Raw genomic sequence first — 14,803 nt, forward strand, 5'->3', positions numbered from 1 at the left:
TTTAAAATTGAATGAGTAGGTAGAGGAGGTAAAAGTGCAAGCGGGGCTATTTCTATGTAGCATGCATTAAAACACATGTATTAGGCACGGGAAACACTATGTGTTTATAGCTTTTTTTAACAATCAAAAAATAAATTTTTAGCAATGCAAATATTCAAAACAGATAAAATTTTACTTCAACTTTTAAAGGCAGTAAGCAGAATTGCTATTTTATTTTTTATTCAAAGGTTATTCGGGTTCAAAAATTGCAATTTTTCGATTTTTTGAAAGTTTAAACGCGTTTATCTCGAAAACTATGCATCCTACGAAAAAACTTGTAGGAACATTTTTTGGTTAGAATGACCCAAAAAATACAAAAAATTGTTTTGTTTTGCGAGAAATCGCTGTTATGTAATTCATCAACTTCTTTGTTTATAACAATCTTATCGACATCCAGATCAACTGTTACCCAAAAAATTCGTGTTCTACGGGCCAAAATACATAAAAAAAGCTTGGGTAAGTCCATCTGAATTAAGAAGGCCGTTGTACCCCCCCTGGCGACAGGACTAAAAGGAGACAAGCACAAACTCGAAAATTACAGACCAATAAGCCTGTTACCACATCCATATAAACTGCTTGCCAAGATAATTACCAACAGACTATCAAATAAGTTCGATAGTTACCAACCTGTTGAACAAGCGGGTTCCGCAAAGGTTATAGTACCATAGAACACCTACAGACAATAAGGACACTTATCGAAAAGTGTAACAAATAGATTGAACCTCTTCATTTGGCATTTTTTAATTACAATAAGTCATACGACAATGCAACTATGCAAATAAATGTATCAGAAGGCCTAACAACAAGCAAAATAAGAACGGAAAGAGGTGTTAGACAGGGAGACACCATATCTCCAAAGTTATTTGCTCTTGCATTAGAAGATGTGTTCAAGAAGTTAAATTGGGAACAACGTGGAATTAAAATCGATGGCAGATTTGTAAGTCACCTGAGATTTGCCGATGACATAGTACTCATAAAAAGAACTGGAACAGGCTTAGAATACAGGCTTAGAATAAAAACTTACCCCAAGAGAAGATTTGATGAAATAAATAGCTGCTATCAGCCTGTAATTGGCTTTTATAATTTTATTAATTTACCACCACCCTTGTGACTGACATATGGAACTTGTCACTGTCATTCAAACGACAAGGCAACGTAGGAGATGGCAAGCATGTTCCGTATTAAGACAGATACTTACAGAGTAAGAATATATGAAGTATGTTCAGTATGATGATTTAGATTTTAGATGAAAAGAGAGATAGGAAATAGAGGATAACGAAGGAGGGCGCCAACGAGTTTTTAACTAAAAAAACAGGTGAAACAAAAAATAGAAAAAGGTAATTACTAATGAAATATAAAAGAAAATAAAGTAAAATAACTATTTAAAAATAAAATAGCAAAGATGTGACGTTTGTAACGTTACACACTCCTTTCACCCATCAGAAAAATTTTGAACACAAGTGAGAAATTTTTCTCAAAGAAATCAGGAACGTTACAAGAGGAAAAATAAGTCAATTATTATTATTAAAGTCATCACCTAACTTTTTCTGCAAAAATCCGAATGCCACCTCTCCACTCCAAAAATAGACGTTGTTTCACAGATCCACCCTCGTCTATAGTAACAAAATTGATGAGCATGTAACTAGTTTTTTTATTTTTAAAACAATGCACCTTAATGTGTTAACTCCTTTAATTAAATTTCTAATTTATCTAATGTCCAATAAATTAATATTGCATCTAATTCCTTTTCCAAACGTTTGTAGGATGTCCTCCCAGACATTTTACCTGTAAGAGCTCCGAATGCATTTCTGAACGATTTGTATGTGATAATTTCCATGATTGCGATGATGGATCAGATGAATTAAACTGCGAAAATAATATTTGTTTGGAATCTCAGTTTAGGTAAGTTTATTGAATTAATGATTTGACTCTTTATAATATCTATGGTCTGTTTTTTAACCAACAGGAGTAATTTAAATTTACCGCACCGTAATGCTTGTTTTTAATTGGTCCAACCTGAGGCAAGTTTACTCCAGTGTTATGAAATTTTGACATTAATGAAATTTATGAAATTTTGACACTTCTGGCAGTTCATAGCTTAATTAAGTTATATCGGCGATTTTTGGTGTTTTCTGCATTATTCCTTTAATTTTTAGATTTTATGTCGACTTTTATATAAAAAACAGTTGTTTTTAGAACTGTTTAGAGACGTATTAGTATAATATAATATGTATGGATTACCGGTAGGCCGAGATGAACAACCAAAAAAGATGTATTTGGTGATTTCTCTAGTGACTTACTTGGGTGTGAATCTGTAATTATTTAGTTTACTCCTCTTGGTTTAAAAACAAACTATAATCTTGTAAAATCCTAATGCGACAAGTTACCCAGTCTGTCCCGTACGGTCTTTCGATATCTACCTAAGCATTGAATGACGGTTAATAAACGTCATTTTATTCTGATATATCTTTTTTATTCATATAACAGCTCCTGAATGACTGAATCGAATTAGCTATTGTCGAATATGTTAATCGAATATATTAATCGAATATGCAGGTGCGGATACAGGGGGGGTCAACGGGTCCATAGACCCCCCTATTGTATTTAGTCTATAAGTATTTTTTTATTATTTATTATTTTTTCTGTTAACTCTAACTGTTAACTGTTAACTTTAAGCCATCAGTACAATACTAAATTACACGACAACCGCTTCCAAAGTATTGAAAGAAGCCATAAAATCTAATAAAACACCCTTTGTAACAAAAATAAGAAAACTTCTGTTGGAGTGAAAGTAAAAAGAAAGATATACTCCAACAGAAGTAAGGAAAAAATAAATAAATAACTAAGGGGACATAGATGTAGAGAGGTGGGCTGACTTCTACGTTGAGAAGCCGCAATAGGAAAAATAAAAAAAAAATACTACTAAAGTGCAGTAGTACTGAAGAAAGGGGAATTAGAAGGGATAGAAGTAGAAGTGGGAAGAGACAGAGGCAAACTGAATAGAGTTGGCTAGCTATAGATGCAAGAGAGCAACTTGACACTCAAGGATGGATACGGCTCGTATTCATAGACATATTCCCAATGGTGACTTGGCCGTGGCTGCAGTGGTTTCCCTAGGTGGTCAAAGGGCTACGGTTTCATGTTAGGGTTTCTTCCAAATGGCGAATGATTCCTATTAGGCTCCAACAGGAGTTGTCACACACATGTCTCCCTAACTCCAGACAACCCTTGCTGGTAACTTTTTACTTAAAAAAACTGGATTGATGTTATAAAATAAGGTGTATGGAACTCATTCGCCATTTCATGGTACCAGTACCAAGTACCAAACCAACCCACTTAATTAGCAGCCACAAACCAAGTGACGAACGAGAGACGTTTCTCCGCCAAGGTGAACGTCAAATTCTCTCAGAAAACGAAATCATTCTCGATAGGTGGAGTACGTTCCATCACCGAGGTATGACGTCACCCCAGTAGTCCTATACGAGAAATTAGAGAATTTAAATGGAGACCGAGGGAAAATAATTATAATAATAATTAAAGAGCTAATTTTGTAACGTGACCGTTACACCTTCTCTGAAAAATAATCTGCAGGCGCATTTGTTTGGGTACCGGTGGAACCATAAACAACGGAAATATTTTTCTCAATTCAAAGAATAACAAAAATGATATTTTAAAATGCAAATACATTACACTGAGTATAAACCTTATCTCATGAAAAATCACGTTTCAAATTTGCGATACAATAAAGATATAAAAATTTGTATTTTACTAGATAATCCATATGTACCTACCCATTGATGGTAGAAAGGTTAATCTTTATGGTAAAGAACGACCAGTGAGATTAATAGTCTTGAATTGTCTCTCAATAGGTAGGTAGGTATCTGGGATTATAACAGTGTATTTTATCCTTACTGTAAGTCTTAGTCGTATGGATAAATCTGGAAAATATAATATTTGAGCAGTGTTGCCACAGGTCTTGGACAAAATTTTGGGAGACTGCTCCTGTTTTTTCGGTAGAAATCGTCAAATTTCGGTAGATTTAATTGTTTGCTTCTTGTGCTATCACATTGCAAAGAAAATGATACTTTAGGTACTAGTTTTCAAAAATAAACTACATTCATCATCATATAATGATCAATAATCACCATTCATCATAAAAATCATTCAAAGTTCAAAATCGGTATACCTTAAAAAAATGTGTTTTCTCGGCTTTCTAGGTATTATAGAGCAATTTTCTTCATTTTTTTTTAATCCAAAGTAATTCGAGTAGAGCCGTCTAACTAACGCAATACTAAATATCAAGGATGCTTTAGTTTTGTTATAAGGAATTAATTTACTATTTATAATAAAATAAAACTGCATATTTTTTTCTGTTGTAGACTTCTTTAAAAAATTTACCACACTTGTACCTATTAACATTCAAAATACAAATATTCTTATTTGAAAGCTGTATAATTGTTTAAACAAGTTAAAAAATTTTGTTATAATAAATAATAGTTATAAGTTATTAACATTTATATATTACTGCAAAAATAAGGGTTTTTTGCAATTATCTCCAATTGTTTATGTATTTCAAATTAGAAACTATTAAGATCTAGAATATTTATTTGAAACATTTTTCTCTAAAATCTACAAGGAATGTTTTATAGGCAAAAACATGATTTTTTACACTTTATAATCGTTTAAAAACAAAACAATGTCGGATATTGAAGCAATTGAGAACGAGAAAATTTTTTAATGTTCTTTAGTTATGTCGAAATACTGTAAGTAAAAAAGGTGCAAAATAAATTTCTCCCGTTTTACGATTTTAATATAAATACTATTTTTAGTTTGGAATTATCTTCTATATCAAAATAAGCCACAATCCTTCAGTGTTCACTATTCAGATTCAGGTAGATACATTTTACTCCCAAAATCATATAAAAGGACTGATATATACTGAAAATATAAAAGGACAAAGGACTGGTCATAAAATTGATATCGGTAAATCCGTATCTGCTGGTTCGCACATTGTGTCACAAGCTAGTAAAAGCAATTTAAGAATTCTTGAAAATTGACTAAACTCTGTTGCAAATATATCCGCTAAAAAAATTTTCTAATAATTTTGATTTTTCGGTAGAAAAATAAATCGGCAGATTAATTTGAAAATTAAGAATTTTGATTTTTCGGTAGAAACAAAAGGAGACTTAGGTAGATCGGTAGTTTTGACAGGTATTCGGTAGATCTACCGAAAAATCATCGGTAGCTGTGGCATCACTGTATTTGATGAATTCCTAGGGCATCCCCCCTATTATGAATTTCTAGATCCGCGCCCACGGTTCTTAGACATTACTACGGTTGCCTAAATCGACTAACCAATGAACATTAAGGGTGAGATTACGTCACGAGAGTTTACTGTCATTTGAATCGTAATATGATTTTTTTCGAATCCTGAGAAAACCAAGTATTTTAGAAAATTTAGACGTAGGATGCAAGATTACATTATTACCGAGGGCGGAAAGCCCCTTAGAATAAACAAGCAGATTCTATTGAATGAAATATTTGAAATTAAATATCACACTTCTCTTTTATTTTCAGCCCTGTAACTTTATAAACATTATAGAAGTTTTCAGGGACTTTCAGCCCTCTTTAATAGTGTAGTCTTTCATTCTGAGTTTAAATTTTTCAGAAATATTTATTAGTTTTCTCAGGATTCGAAAAAAATTAATACAATTAAAACACATTGAGAATTTTGACATGCGTCAAAGTTTTGCATTAACTCAATGTAAAATTCTGAAATGTTGAATTCCAGTTTCCCTAATAATTATTTTACATCAAAATACATTAGAAACTATTTGAAGAGGATTGAAATCTGTATTGGAAATAACTGTTAAAATTGGTCTACGTAATTAAACATATTCCAAAATTTTGTAAAAATGTAATACATTTTAGTTTTCAGCCCAAACTTTTTCCCAAATGTTCACATTTTTGAACTGTCAATATTTTTATTTTATCATCTATTGTTTATAAACAATACAGTTAATAAGATACCCTCAGTTGCGGAGAAAGGATTAATAATAAAGATATTTTTATTCAGTCAATGGTGTGAGCACTGTCAGTTAAATAGTAACGTGTGGCCTTACTTTTACACTCATACATATTGTGGCAAATGTATCATATTTTTCAAAATTTTGGAATGCATTTAAATCGTAGAACAATTTTAACTTTTCATTTTAATACAGATTTTAATTCTCTACAAGTATTCTCTCATGACTTTTGATGTAGAATAATTAGGGAAGCAGGAATTCAACAATTCAGAACTTTACATTGAGTTTCCTATGGCCCTTTTTACGATTCGCCACCAGGTATAAGATAAAAGTGTACTATTTGTCTTATTATTTCATAATAACACAAATAATACACATATATACACAATAACACACATTCAATGATCGAAAATACTTTAAAAATATGGGAATGTAAACTCTTGTGACGTAAAGTCAAAAATATAAGTCTCCCCACCACCGTCGGACAAGACAACCGTAATAAAGTCTAATAACCGTGATCCGCGCCTGCGAATGTTATTATCACATGCACACAGTTATATTATACTCCTTTAGATTTACGTCACTAAAACTGCGGCTAACTTCGGGTGTATTTATTTTTTTACATTTCCTTTGAAATCCATGCTTTTGGCACTTTATTTAATCTAAATATGGTACTTAGAATTAATTTATTAAATTTATAATTATTAAGATGTATTGCATTAATGCAAAAACTTGAATTTTCAACTTTATCGCAGAGACAATGTTGAAAATAGTTTTTAGTATTGTAAGTAAACAATGTTTTAAAATTATTTTTAATTTTAAACATATTTTGTGTATATAAATTTTCGATATTGTCAAAAATAGAGATATTCTTGAGTAAGGAGCACATTTTTTACACACTTCTTATACAACTAATAAAATTTGATGTTCAATGATATATTGTAAAGATCTTCTTCCTTAGACTTCTGCAAATATTTCAAAATCAAAAGTAGCTAAATCAATTCATTCCTTCTCGTTCACAGTCAATAATAGAGGATAAAGGTTAGAATACTTCGGACACATTACGATAATTGAATCCAGATAATTCCTCCTACAAGCCAACCTGCAAGGAAAATATTTGGAAAGCAAGGTCCAGGAACAAGAAAAACATATTGGTTAAAGAACCTCAGAACCTGGTTCGACACAACATCTGTGCAGCTTTTCCACGCTGATGCAGATAAGATAAGGATTCCCATGATGATCGCCTACATTCGTCACGGATAGGCACATCAAGAAGAAGAAGAAGTATTAGCACAAATTGTAAAAAGATAAAATGTGAGCACAAATAGCACTATTTTCAATAGCAGGGAACAGTGCATAGCTTACGTGGAAGATGTAGTGATACTACTGACAACAAAAAAACATCTAGAAAAAGTTTTTTAGAAAGAAGAAGAAGAAAAAGAAGAAGAAGAGAAAAGATATGGACTAATAAAAAATCAAACAAAGACGCATGGAAATGAGAGGAGACATAGCAAAAATATCAAAATGAAAGAAGCAGAGAAAAAGAAGAAAGAAATAATGAGGAAAACCAATACTTTTGGCAAAAATACGAGCCCCAAGAGCTAGATGGCTTGATTACATTAAACGAATGCCAGAGAATCGAAATGTTAAAACAATACTGAATTTGGAACAAAGGGGGAAAAAGAATGAGATTACCAAAGAAGAAATGGTTAGAAGCAGCAAAGGTTGTTAGAAATATGCTTTAGAGATTGGAGAAAAAAGACAAACATGAACCAAGTTTACAGCGTTGTTATAATATGCATACATAATATTACAGAATTAGGAGAGTATTAAGATTTGGTATTTTTTATTTATCGTTTTAATTTGTTTAATTTTCAACGAAAACTTTTCGTTTATAAATTCTCAAAGTCTGTGTGTTATTGAGTTGCCGCTCCTGCAATACTTAGAGCAGATTTATCGATTGATTCTTATGTAGTTTTGTCTTCTGAATCCAAATCTGAAAACGGCATTTAGATATCTCTAACCTTCTTCAAGATAATCGACCTCAAAATCTAAAATGTGACGTCACAATCCTTTTATTTTCTGCCGACACACTAAAAGTCGCGTCAGCTGAAATCGTTGCTATAGTCGATCCGCTTATCTGAGACACAACTGTCTACACTACAATCAAAATAAAAATACTCTAGAAATAAACAAGCACGAGGGGCAATCCCAAATCATGATTTGGGAGTGCTCCTCGAACATTCAACGTGACTTGGTTTGTTTAGTTATATATAGTGCATTTTTATTGTGATTGTAGTGTAGACAGTTGTGTCTCAGATTAGCGAATCGACTATAGTAAGTAGGCTAGTTTTTTAATCTGAATTTGTTAATCAAAGCATAGGTTATTTACATTATTTGAGTTTGACACTTCGTGAATGTAAAATAAATACGATGTTCAAAAATACAATTTGAGTATATCTTGAAAGCAATAATTTATTAACAATTTTAAAAAGGTTTATACGAGTATACGGCCTCCCCATTAATGGGAGTACTTAATGATAAATGGACTGTTCCATTTGTTATGAAATGAAAATTGTTATTATAGTCGGTTCGCTAAACTCAGTCACAACTGGCTAGTGATTTTGGTAGGTCATTTTTTTGTTTTTTGCCAATTTTGCCAAAATTGCTAAGATTACTAATTATTTAGTAATTATTAAGGTGATACAGTAGCGATCAACAGGTAGCCAAAACGCGTTCCAAAATTGCGGCTGTAATTTTGAATATTTTTTCGAAATATTTGGCACACGTATTCATAATATAATAAAGAATGGCGGTACAGAGCCCAATTTGAAAAATATATTAATATGTGGAAATTACTCTGTAATTAAATACAATATTAAAAAAAACGAGCCTGTACCGCCACTAAGAAGAACAAAAAAATACACTTTCTTCAAATAAACTTTTTTATCCGATGCCGAGATTTTGTGTCATTTTGGAACTACTAATGAAATAAAAAATTTTAGTAGTTCCAAAATGACACAAAATCTAGGCATCGGATAAAAAAGTTTATTTGAGGAAAGTGTATTTTTTTGTTCTTCTTAATGGCGGTACAGGCTCGTTTTTTAATATTTTATTTAATTACAGAGTAATTTTCACATATTAATATATTTTTCAAATTGGGCTCTGTACCGCCATTCTTTATTATATTACGAATACGTGTGCCAAATATCTCGAAAAAATATTCAAAATTACAGCCGCAATCTTAGAACGCGTTTTCGCTACCTGTTGATCGCTACAGTTTCCTCTTAACTATTTAGTAATTTTTTTTGCCAAATTGGTAAAATTACTGACTAAAATCACTAGCCAGTTGTGTCTGAGTTTAGCGAACCGACTATATGAAATGTTGTTTGGAATAAAAAATTATGGTCTGATATGTACAATTACATCCTTCTAATGGAAAAAAATATTTGAAGATTTTTCTCAAATTATGGATACCAACAACATTTTCATTTATAACTCTTTTATTTTTAATTTGACGAAGAAAAGTTATTCTTCATAAAAAGCTCTTCATGGTCTAAGATTTATGATGCAACCATCATATATCCAATTTTATTAATTTTATACGAGGTATATAAAAAATATTAATTTCGATCAAGAGCAAAGTACCTTTATAGTTCACATTTAAAGTAGAATGGTATAATTGCACATTAAAACATAATTTTTAATTCTAAACAACTTTTCATAATAGCAAGTTTCCATATTATGAATTAAAATACGTAAATAAACAAAGTTTTCTTTATGATATAAGCATTTTCAGCTTGTTTTTATTATAGGTGTGATGTCGGAACTTGCATACCAAAAGATTGGGAATGTGATGGAGAATATGACTGTACTGATAGTTCAGATGAGCATTGTTGTAAGTTATTTAACTTATTTCATATCATTTTTAAAAAACAAAACTTTGTTATACTGGCTATTGCCACATAGATGTTTTCCCGCAAACTCAAATCTATGATGCCGATTTTTAATTACTTTCGGACAAATTGTAGGTTTTTGGATGATATTATAGATCGCTTCTAGTGTTTCGCATACTTTTCTTACAGAAATGTTACTATCATATACACTGTTTCATTAATATGCAATAACATTAAGTAGTTTACATTGCTTTCCTAGTCCTATAGTTCATTTTGTTCGACCATAACCTTATTTTTGGATGCAAGAATAGTATTTCTGAAACAACTTACGCGTGTATTTTCCCTTTTTATTGATTCTGTGTTCCTTATCCTTTTTCGCAACTAATTTCTGTTCACCGTGTCTCCTTCACATAAACCTGTCTCTCTCAAGTACTCTGCCATACAGTCTGCTCAGTTGTTCTCTACTTCTCCTTCCATCAACTTTTAACAGCTCTATACCCACATAACAATGATGTTCGCATCATGTTCTAAGCATATACTACCAACATTCGTCGGAGTATATTCTTTTTAGTATATGTGTAGTACAAGCATAGCATCTACCTTAAAAAACATTCTAAATTTCATGTTCTTTGCATATACTTCAAAGTATATTCTCGTACCGAATATACTAAGTATATTCGTGTACGTAGGATCTCGGAATATTCGTAAAAGTTTATTCTTAGAATATACTTTTATCGAATATTCTTAACACATACTTATAAGTACATTCTTAACACATACTTATAAGTAGATACCTTTAAAATATCTTAAAAATAATTTGTATGTATAGGAAGTATAATATTAGCCTTATAGATTATCAACTTCGTTATATTTTAGAATACATAATTAATAAAATTTATGTATGTAGGTAGTATTGGACGAATTTCATTTCAAAATTGTTGTAGGGTAAAAAAGTCTAAACATTAATTGTATTAACGTTTACATAGATACTATTAAAAATTCGTTTTCATAATTGAAATGACTTTACCATTTCGAGTTTATCATGAATCATTAGTATTTTTACATCCTTGGAATTTGAATTTAGGTACATTCAATTCAATAGGCCATTTCGCAGAACCAAAACGTGCCAAACTGCACAACCAAAGGCTTTGGCGTTGCCAACCGTCGAGTAAGCTTTTTCCGCCAACTTACCTTAAAAATTCCCACTTTTATAAAAAAAACTTCCCTCCTGTTTACAAAATCTGAGAAGATATGTTGAATTATTTTCAAATATTTTGATTTTTTCTTAATATTTTACAATTTGGACTGGAACAATAATTCCCTTTTGAGTTAACTTTTTCCCTTTTTTGTTATTCAACAATACATTCATAACCCCCCCCCCCCCCATCATATTCTGACCATTTCTATTCTTTCTATACCTGAATGGATCAGGGATAGGAAAAAACCGTGAAATATGAAAAAGAAAACAGGCATTATTTCATTATTTGTATCATCTATGGATCTATGCAGTGTTAAGGATGAAGGCGAATGATGTAGTACTAGGACTAAAGAACATACATAATCTGTTTATTTTGTTTGCGGTGCTTCAAAATACATATAATCTATTTTGATAACTCAATATTACTTAAATAGGTAAGTACATATAAGTATTATATAAATTTTAGTTACTTATTATGCATAGTTTAGTTTAGCTAAATATTATATAATGATTTATATAAATAACTAAAATTTATAAATATGTACTTACTTTTTAAGTAATATTGTAGAATGTAGGTACTAACTACATTCTCATTTGCAATTAAAATATGTAAATATATATTTGGTAGAACCAGTAGAACCTAAGATGAGATTAGGTGATGCTGAAAACATACTTCTAAGCAATATAGCACTTGATAGCACTTTCTTAGAATATTCTTAAAAATATAATATTCTTCCCATACAAAGATGTGCGGTAGTACGTTCTTAGTATATAAATAGAAGGTTTATAGCACTTCCTTGGAATATTCTAAAAAGTACCTTCTTGGTATAAACTAAAAAGATGTGCGGTAGTATGTTCTAAGTATACACATAGAAGGTTTATAGCACGTCCTTGGAATGTTCTAAAAAGAACATTCTTGGTATATACTGAAAAGAAGTGCGGTAGTACATTCTAAGTATATACATAGAACGTTTAAGTACTGTAATGTAGTATATACTCGGTATCTGCTCTGCACATTCGCAATGGTAATTACGCACATTCTCAGTATATACTTTTTCTGTTCTATGTAATCTATAAAAGTATGTTCTATGAATCTACTAAGAACATGAAAATGTTATGTGGGTACATCGTCCCACATAGTTGTTATTTCTACGTGTTATGTGACCAAATCATTGCAGTCTTTGTTCTTGAATCTTTTTTGAGACTGCAATCACCCCGGCTCTTTCCTTGATCAAATCGTTCCTGATCCTGTCCGTTCTACTCTTACCTATCATCCACCGTAACATTTTCGTTTCAGCTACCTTCATCTTCTTTTCCTGAATATTCTATATAGGCCACACTTCACCGCCGTACACCAACGCATGTCTCACACACTTTTGTATATCTTTCCTTTCGGCCCTTCTTTCTTTTCAGCCCCGATTTGATGATCATTCAGTACCCCCTCACTCACTTCCAGTTCAACTAACTGTATTCGTCAGTTCAACCAACCAGCCTGTATTTGCCATATCATTATTAATACGGAGGTTTCCGGATTTCATTGCTTAGTAGTCTTCTCTTTGTTGCTTCTTCTAGATATGATAAGCAACAAGACATTGTACTTGCTGTCTTAGTGTATTGGTTAGTTGGAGTTTGCCGTTAATAACATGTTATGATGTATATACCCCAGGCTGTGGGTGAAAAAAAACGTGATATAATTCAGGAATTTTTGAAACCTATGAGGTGTTGTAAAGGACGATGCCAGGAATAACTTCTACTAAAATGTAACCAAAAATATTGTGCGCTTTTTTTTATTGCGATTTTCATTTGTTAAATTTGCAATTTTTAATGATTTTTAATTTTGTAGCTTAGGATATTGATTTTAGAGAAAAACTTTTTAATAGAAAGTTGTAGTAAATTAAAAAACCTACAATTTGAGCTATGGTAAGTTTAATTTCGTTAATTGGTTATTGCAAAACAGCCTGCGAAAAGTCCAAAATGGCCAATTTTTACAATTGCATTATTTATTGTACAAATATTTTTTTTTATTTTTTCAAGCTTTAAAATGAAGATCTTTTAATTCCAAACATAAAAAAAATTGTAAAGCCAGATTAACGAGTTCGTTGCTTAGATATTATAAATTGTTTATCCCAAGAGGTCAAATGTCGAAGGCTATAACTTTTTGAAAAAAAAAAATCGTAGAGAGTTGGTGAAACATCTAATCTCCTTCTAAAGAGTTATGTTTTCATATTCCGATGTAATTAAATGCGTAAAACATTTTTAAACCTCTAATTTTTGGGTTTGAAAATAAGGGGGCAAATTTCGTTATAAACATTTAGAGCTGAAGCGGCCCTGTACAGCCTATGAGTTTCTAACTTACAGATTATTGTTGCCGAAGACGAAACGAAGATTTATAAAAAAATTAAAATTTTCTACAACCAACTGAAGCCGAGATAATTGTTTTTTTTTTCTTAAATCGTAGTGCCTTTATTTATAACAATTAAGAAATTATTTTACAGTCATTGACTAAGGAAAGACTTATGTTATATTAAAATAAAAATTATTATAAAATATAATTACATTTAATTATTAAAACTTATTTTTTAAATCGGTGCTTTTGCAAGCGGCTTGATTCAAATCCGCGCGCTCGGAAAATTTTTACGTAATTTGTATTAAATTTTGACAGAAAACAATTTAATAATATTACCATTATAATATACACTACAAGAACAAAAAGTTTTATATTTTATATTATAGTAAGAAGTAACATTATTATTATTATATTTATACAGTGTGACCCATTTAGATTGGAAACACCTCTATAAAATTTGAAGTTGTTAACCGATTTAACCAAATTTTTTTTAATGTCATGTAATAAAAGGTCTATTGCGGGACAAAATATGAAATATTTAGTTAATTTTTCAGGGCATTCTACGATACTTTTTCTTCGTCGAAAATGGAGAATTTGTATTAGCGATTTTTTTATTAAAAAAAAAATTTCTACGCCACTGGATTTAGAGTGGCTTCAAATAGCTATGACAAAAATTTCATTAAAATATATTTATTAATAACGAAGTTATGACAACTTAAAATTTTAAAACTCACTAAGCTACGAGTCAAAAAAGAACACCCTGTATCAACAGATAACCATAAAACTAATTATTTTTCAAATAATTTTAATATTAATAATTAACAAGATACTTTTTCTTCGTCGAAAATGGAGAAATTGTATTAGCGATTTTTTTATTAAAAAAATTTCTACGCCACTGGATTTAGAGTGGCTTCAAATAGCTATGACAAAAATTTCATTTTAAATTTATTTTAAACATTTTTTTGTCTAGTAGTGGTTTATTATTAAAATTATTTGAAAAATAATTAGTTTTATGGTTATCTGTTGATACAGGGTGTTCTTTTTTGACTCGTAGCTTAGTGAGTTTTAAAGTTTTAAGTTGTCATAACTTCGTTATTAATAAATATATTTTAATGAAATTTTTGTCATAGCTATTTGAAGCCACTCTAAATCCAGTGGCGTAGAAATTTTTTTAATAACTAAATCGCTAATACAAATTCTTTATTTTCGACGAAGAAAAAGTATCGTAAAATGCCCTGAAAATTTAACTAAATATTTCATATTTTGTCCCGCAATGGACCTTTTATTACATGACATT

General features: G+C 30.8%; 1 protein-coding gene across 1 annotated transcript in view; it reads left to right on the plus strand.

The window, feature by feature from the left end:
- Positions 1–14,803, plus strand: part of LOC126890264 (putative vitellogenin receptor) — a 244,250-nt gene that overhangs the window by 148,371 nt on the left and 81,076 nt on the right. The window contains exons 13-14 of the mRNA XM_050659122.1: positions 1,803–1,941; positions 9,881–9,963. Coding sequence (XP_050515079.1) covers positions 1,803–1,941; positions 9,881–9,963 — 222 coding nt within the window. The remainder of the gene's footprint in view (positions 1–1,802; positions 1,942–9,880; positions 9,964–14,803) is intronic.

This window comes from Diabrotica virgifera, chromosome 8, assembly GCF_917563875.1.
Source record: "Diabrotica virgifera virgifera chromosome 8, PGI_DIABVI_V3a".
Taxonomy (NCBI): Eukaryota; Metazoa; Arthropoda; class Insecta; order Coleoptera; family Chrysomelidae; genus Diabrotica; species Diabrotica virgifera.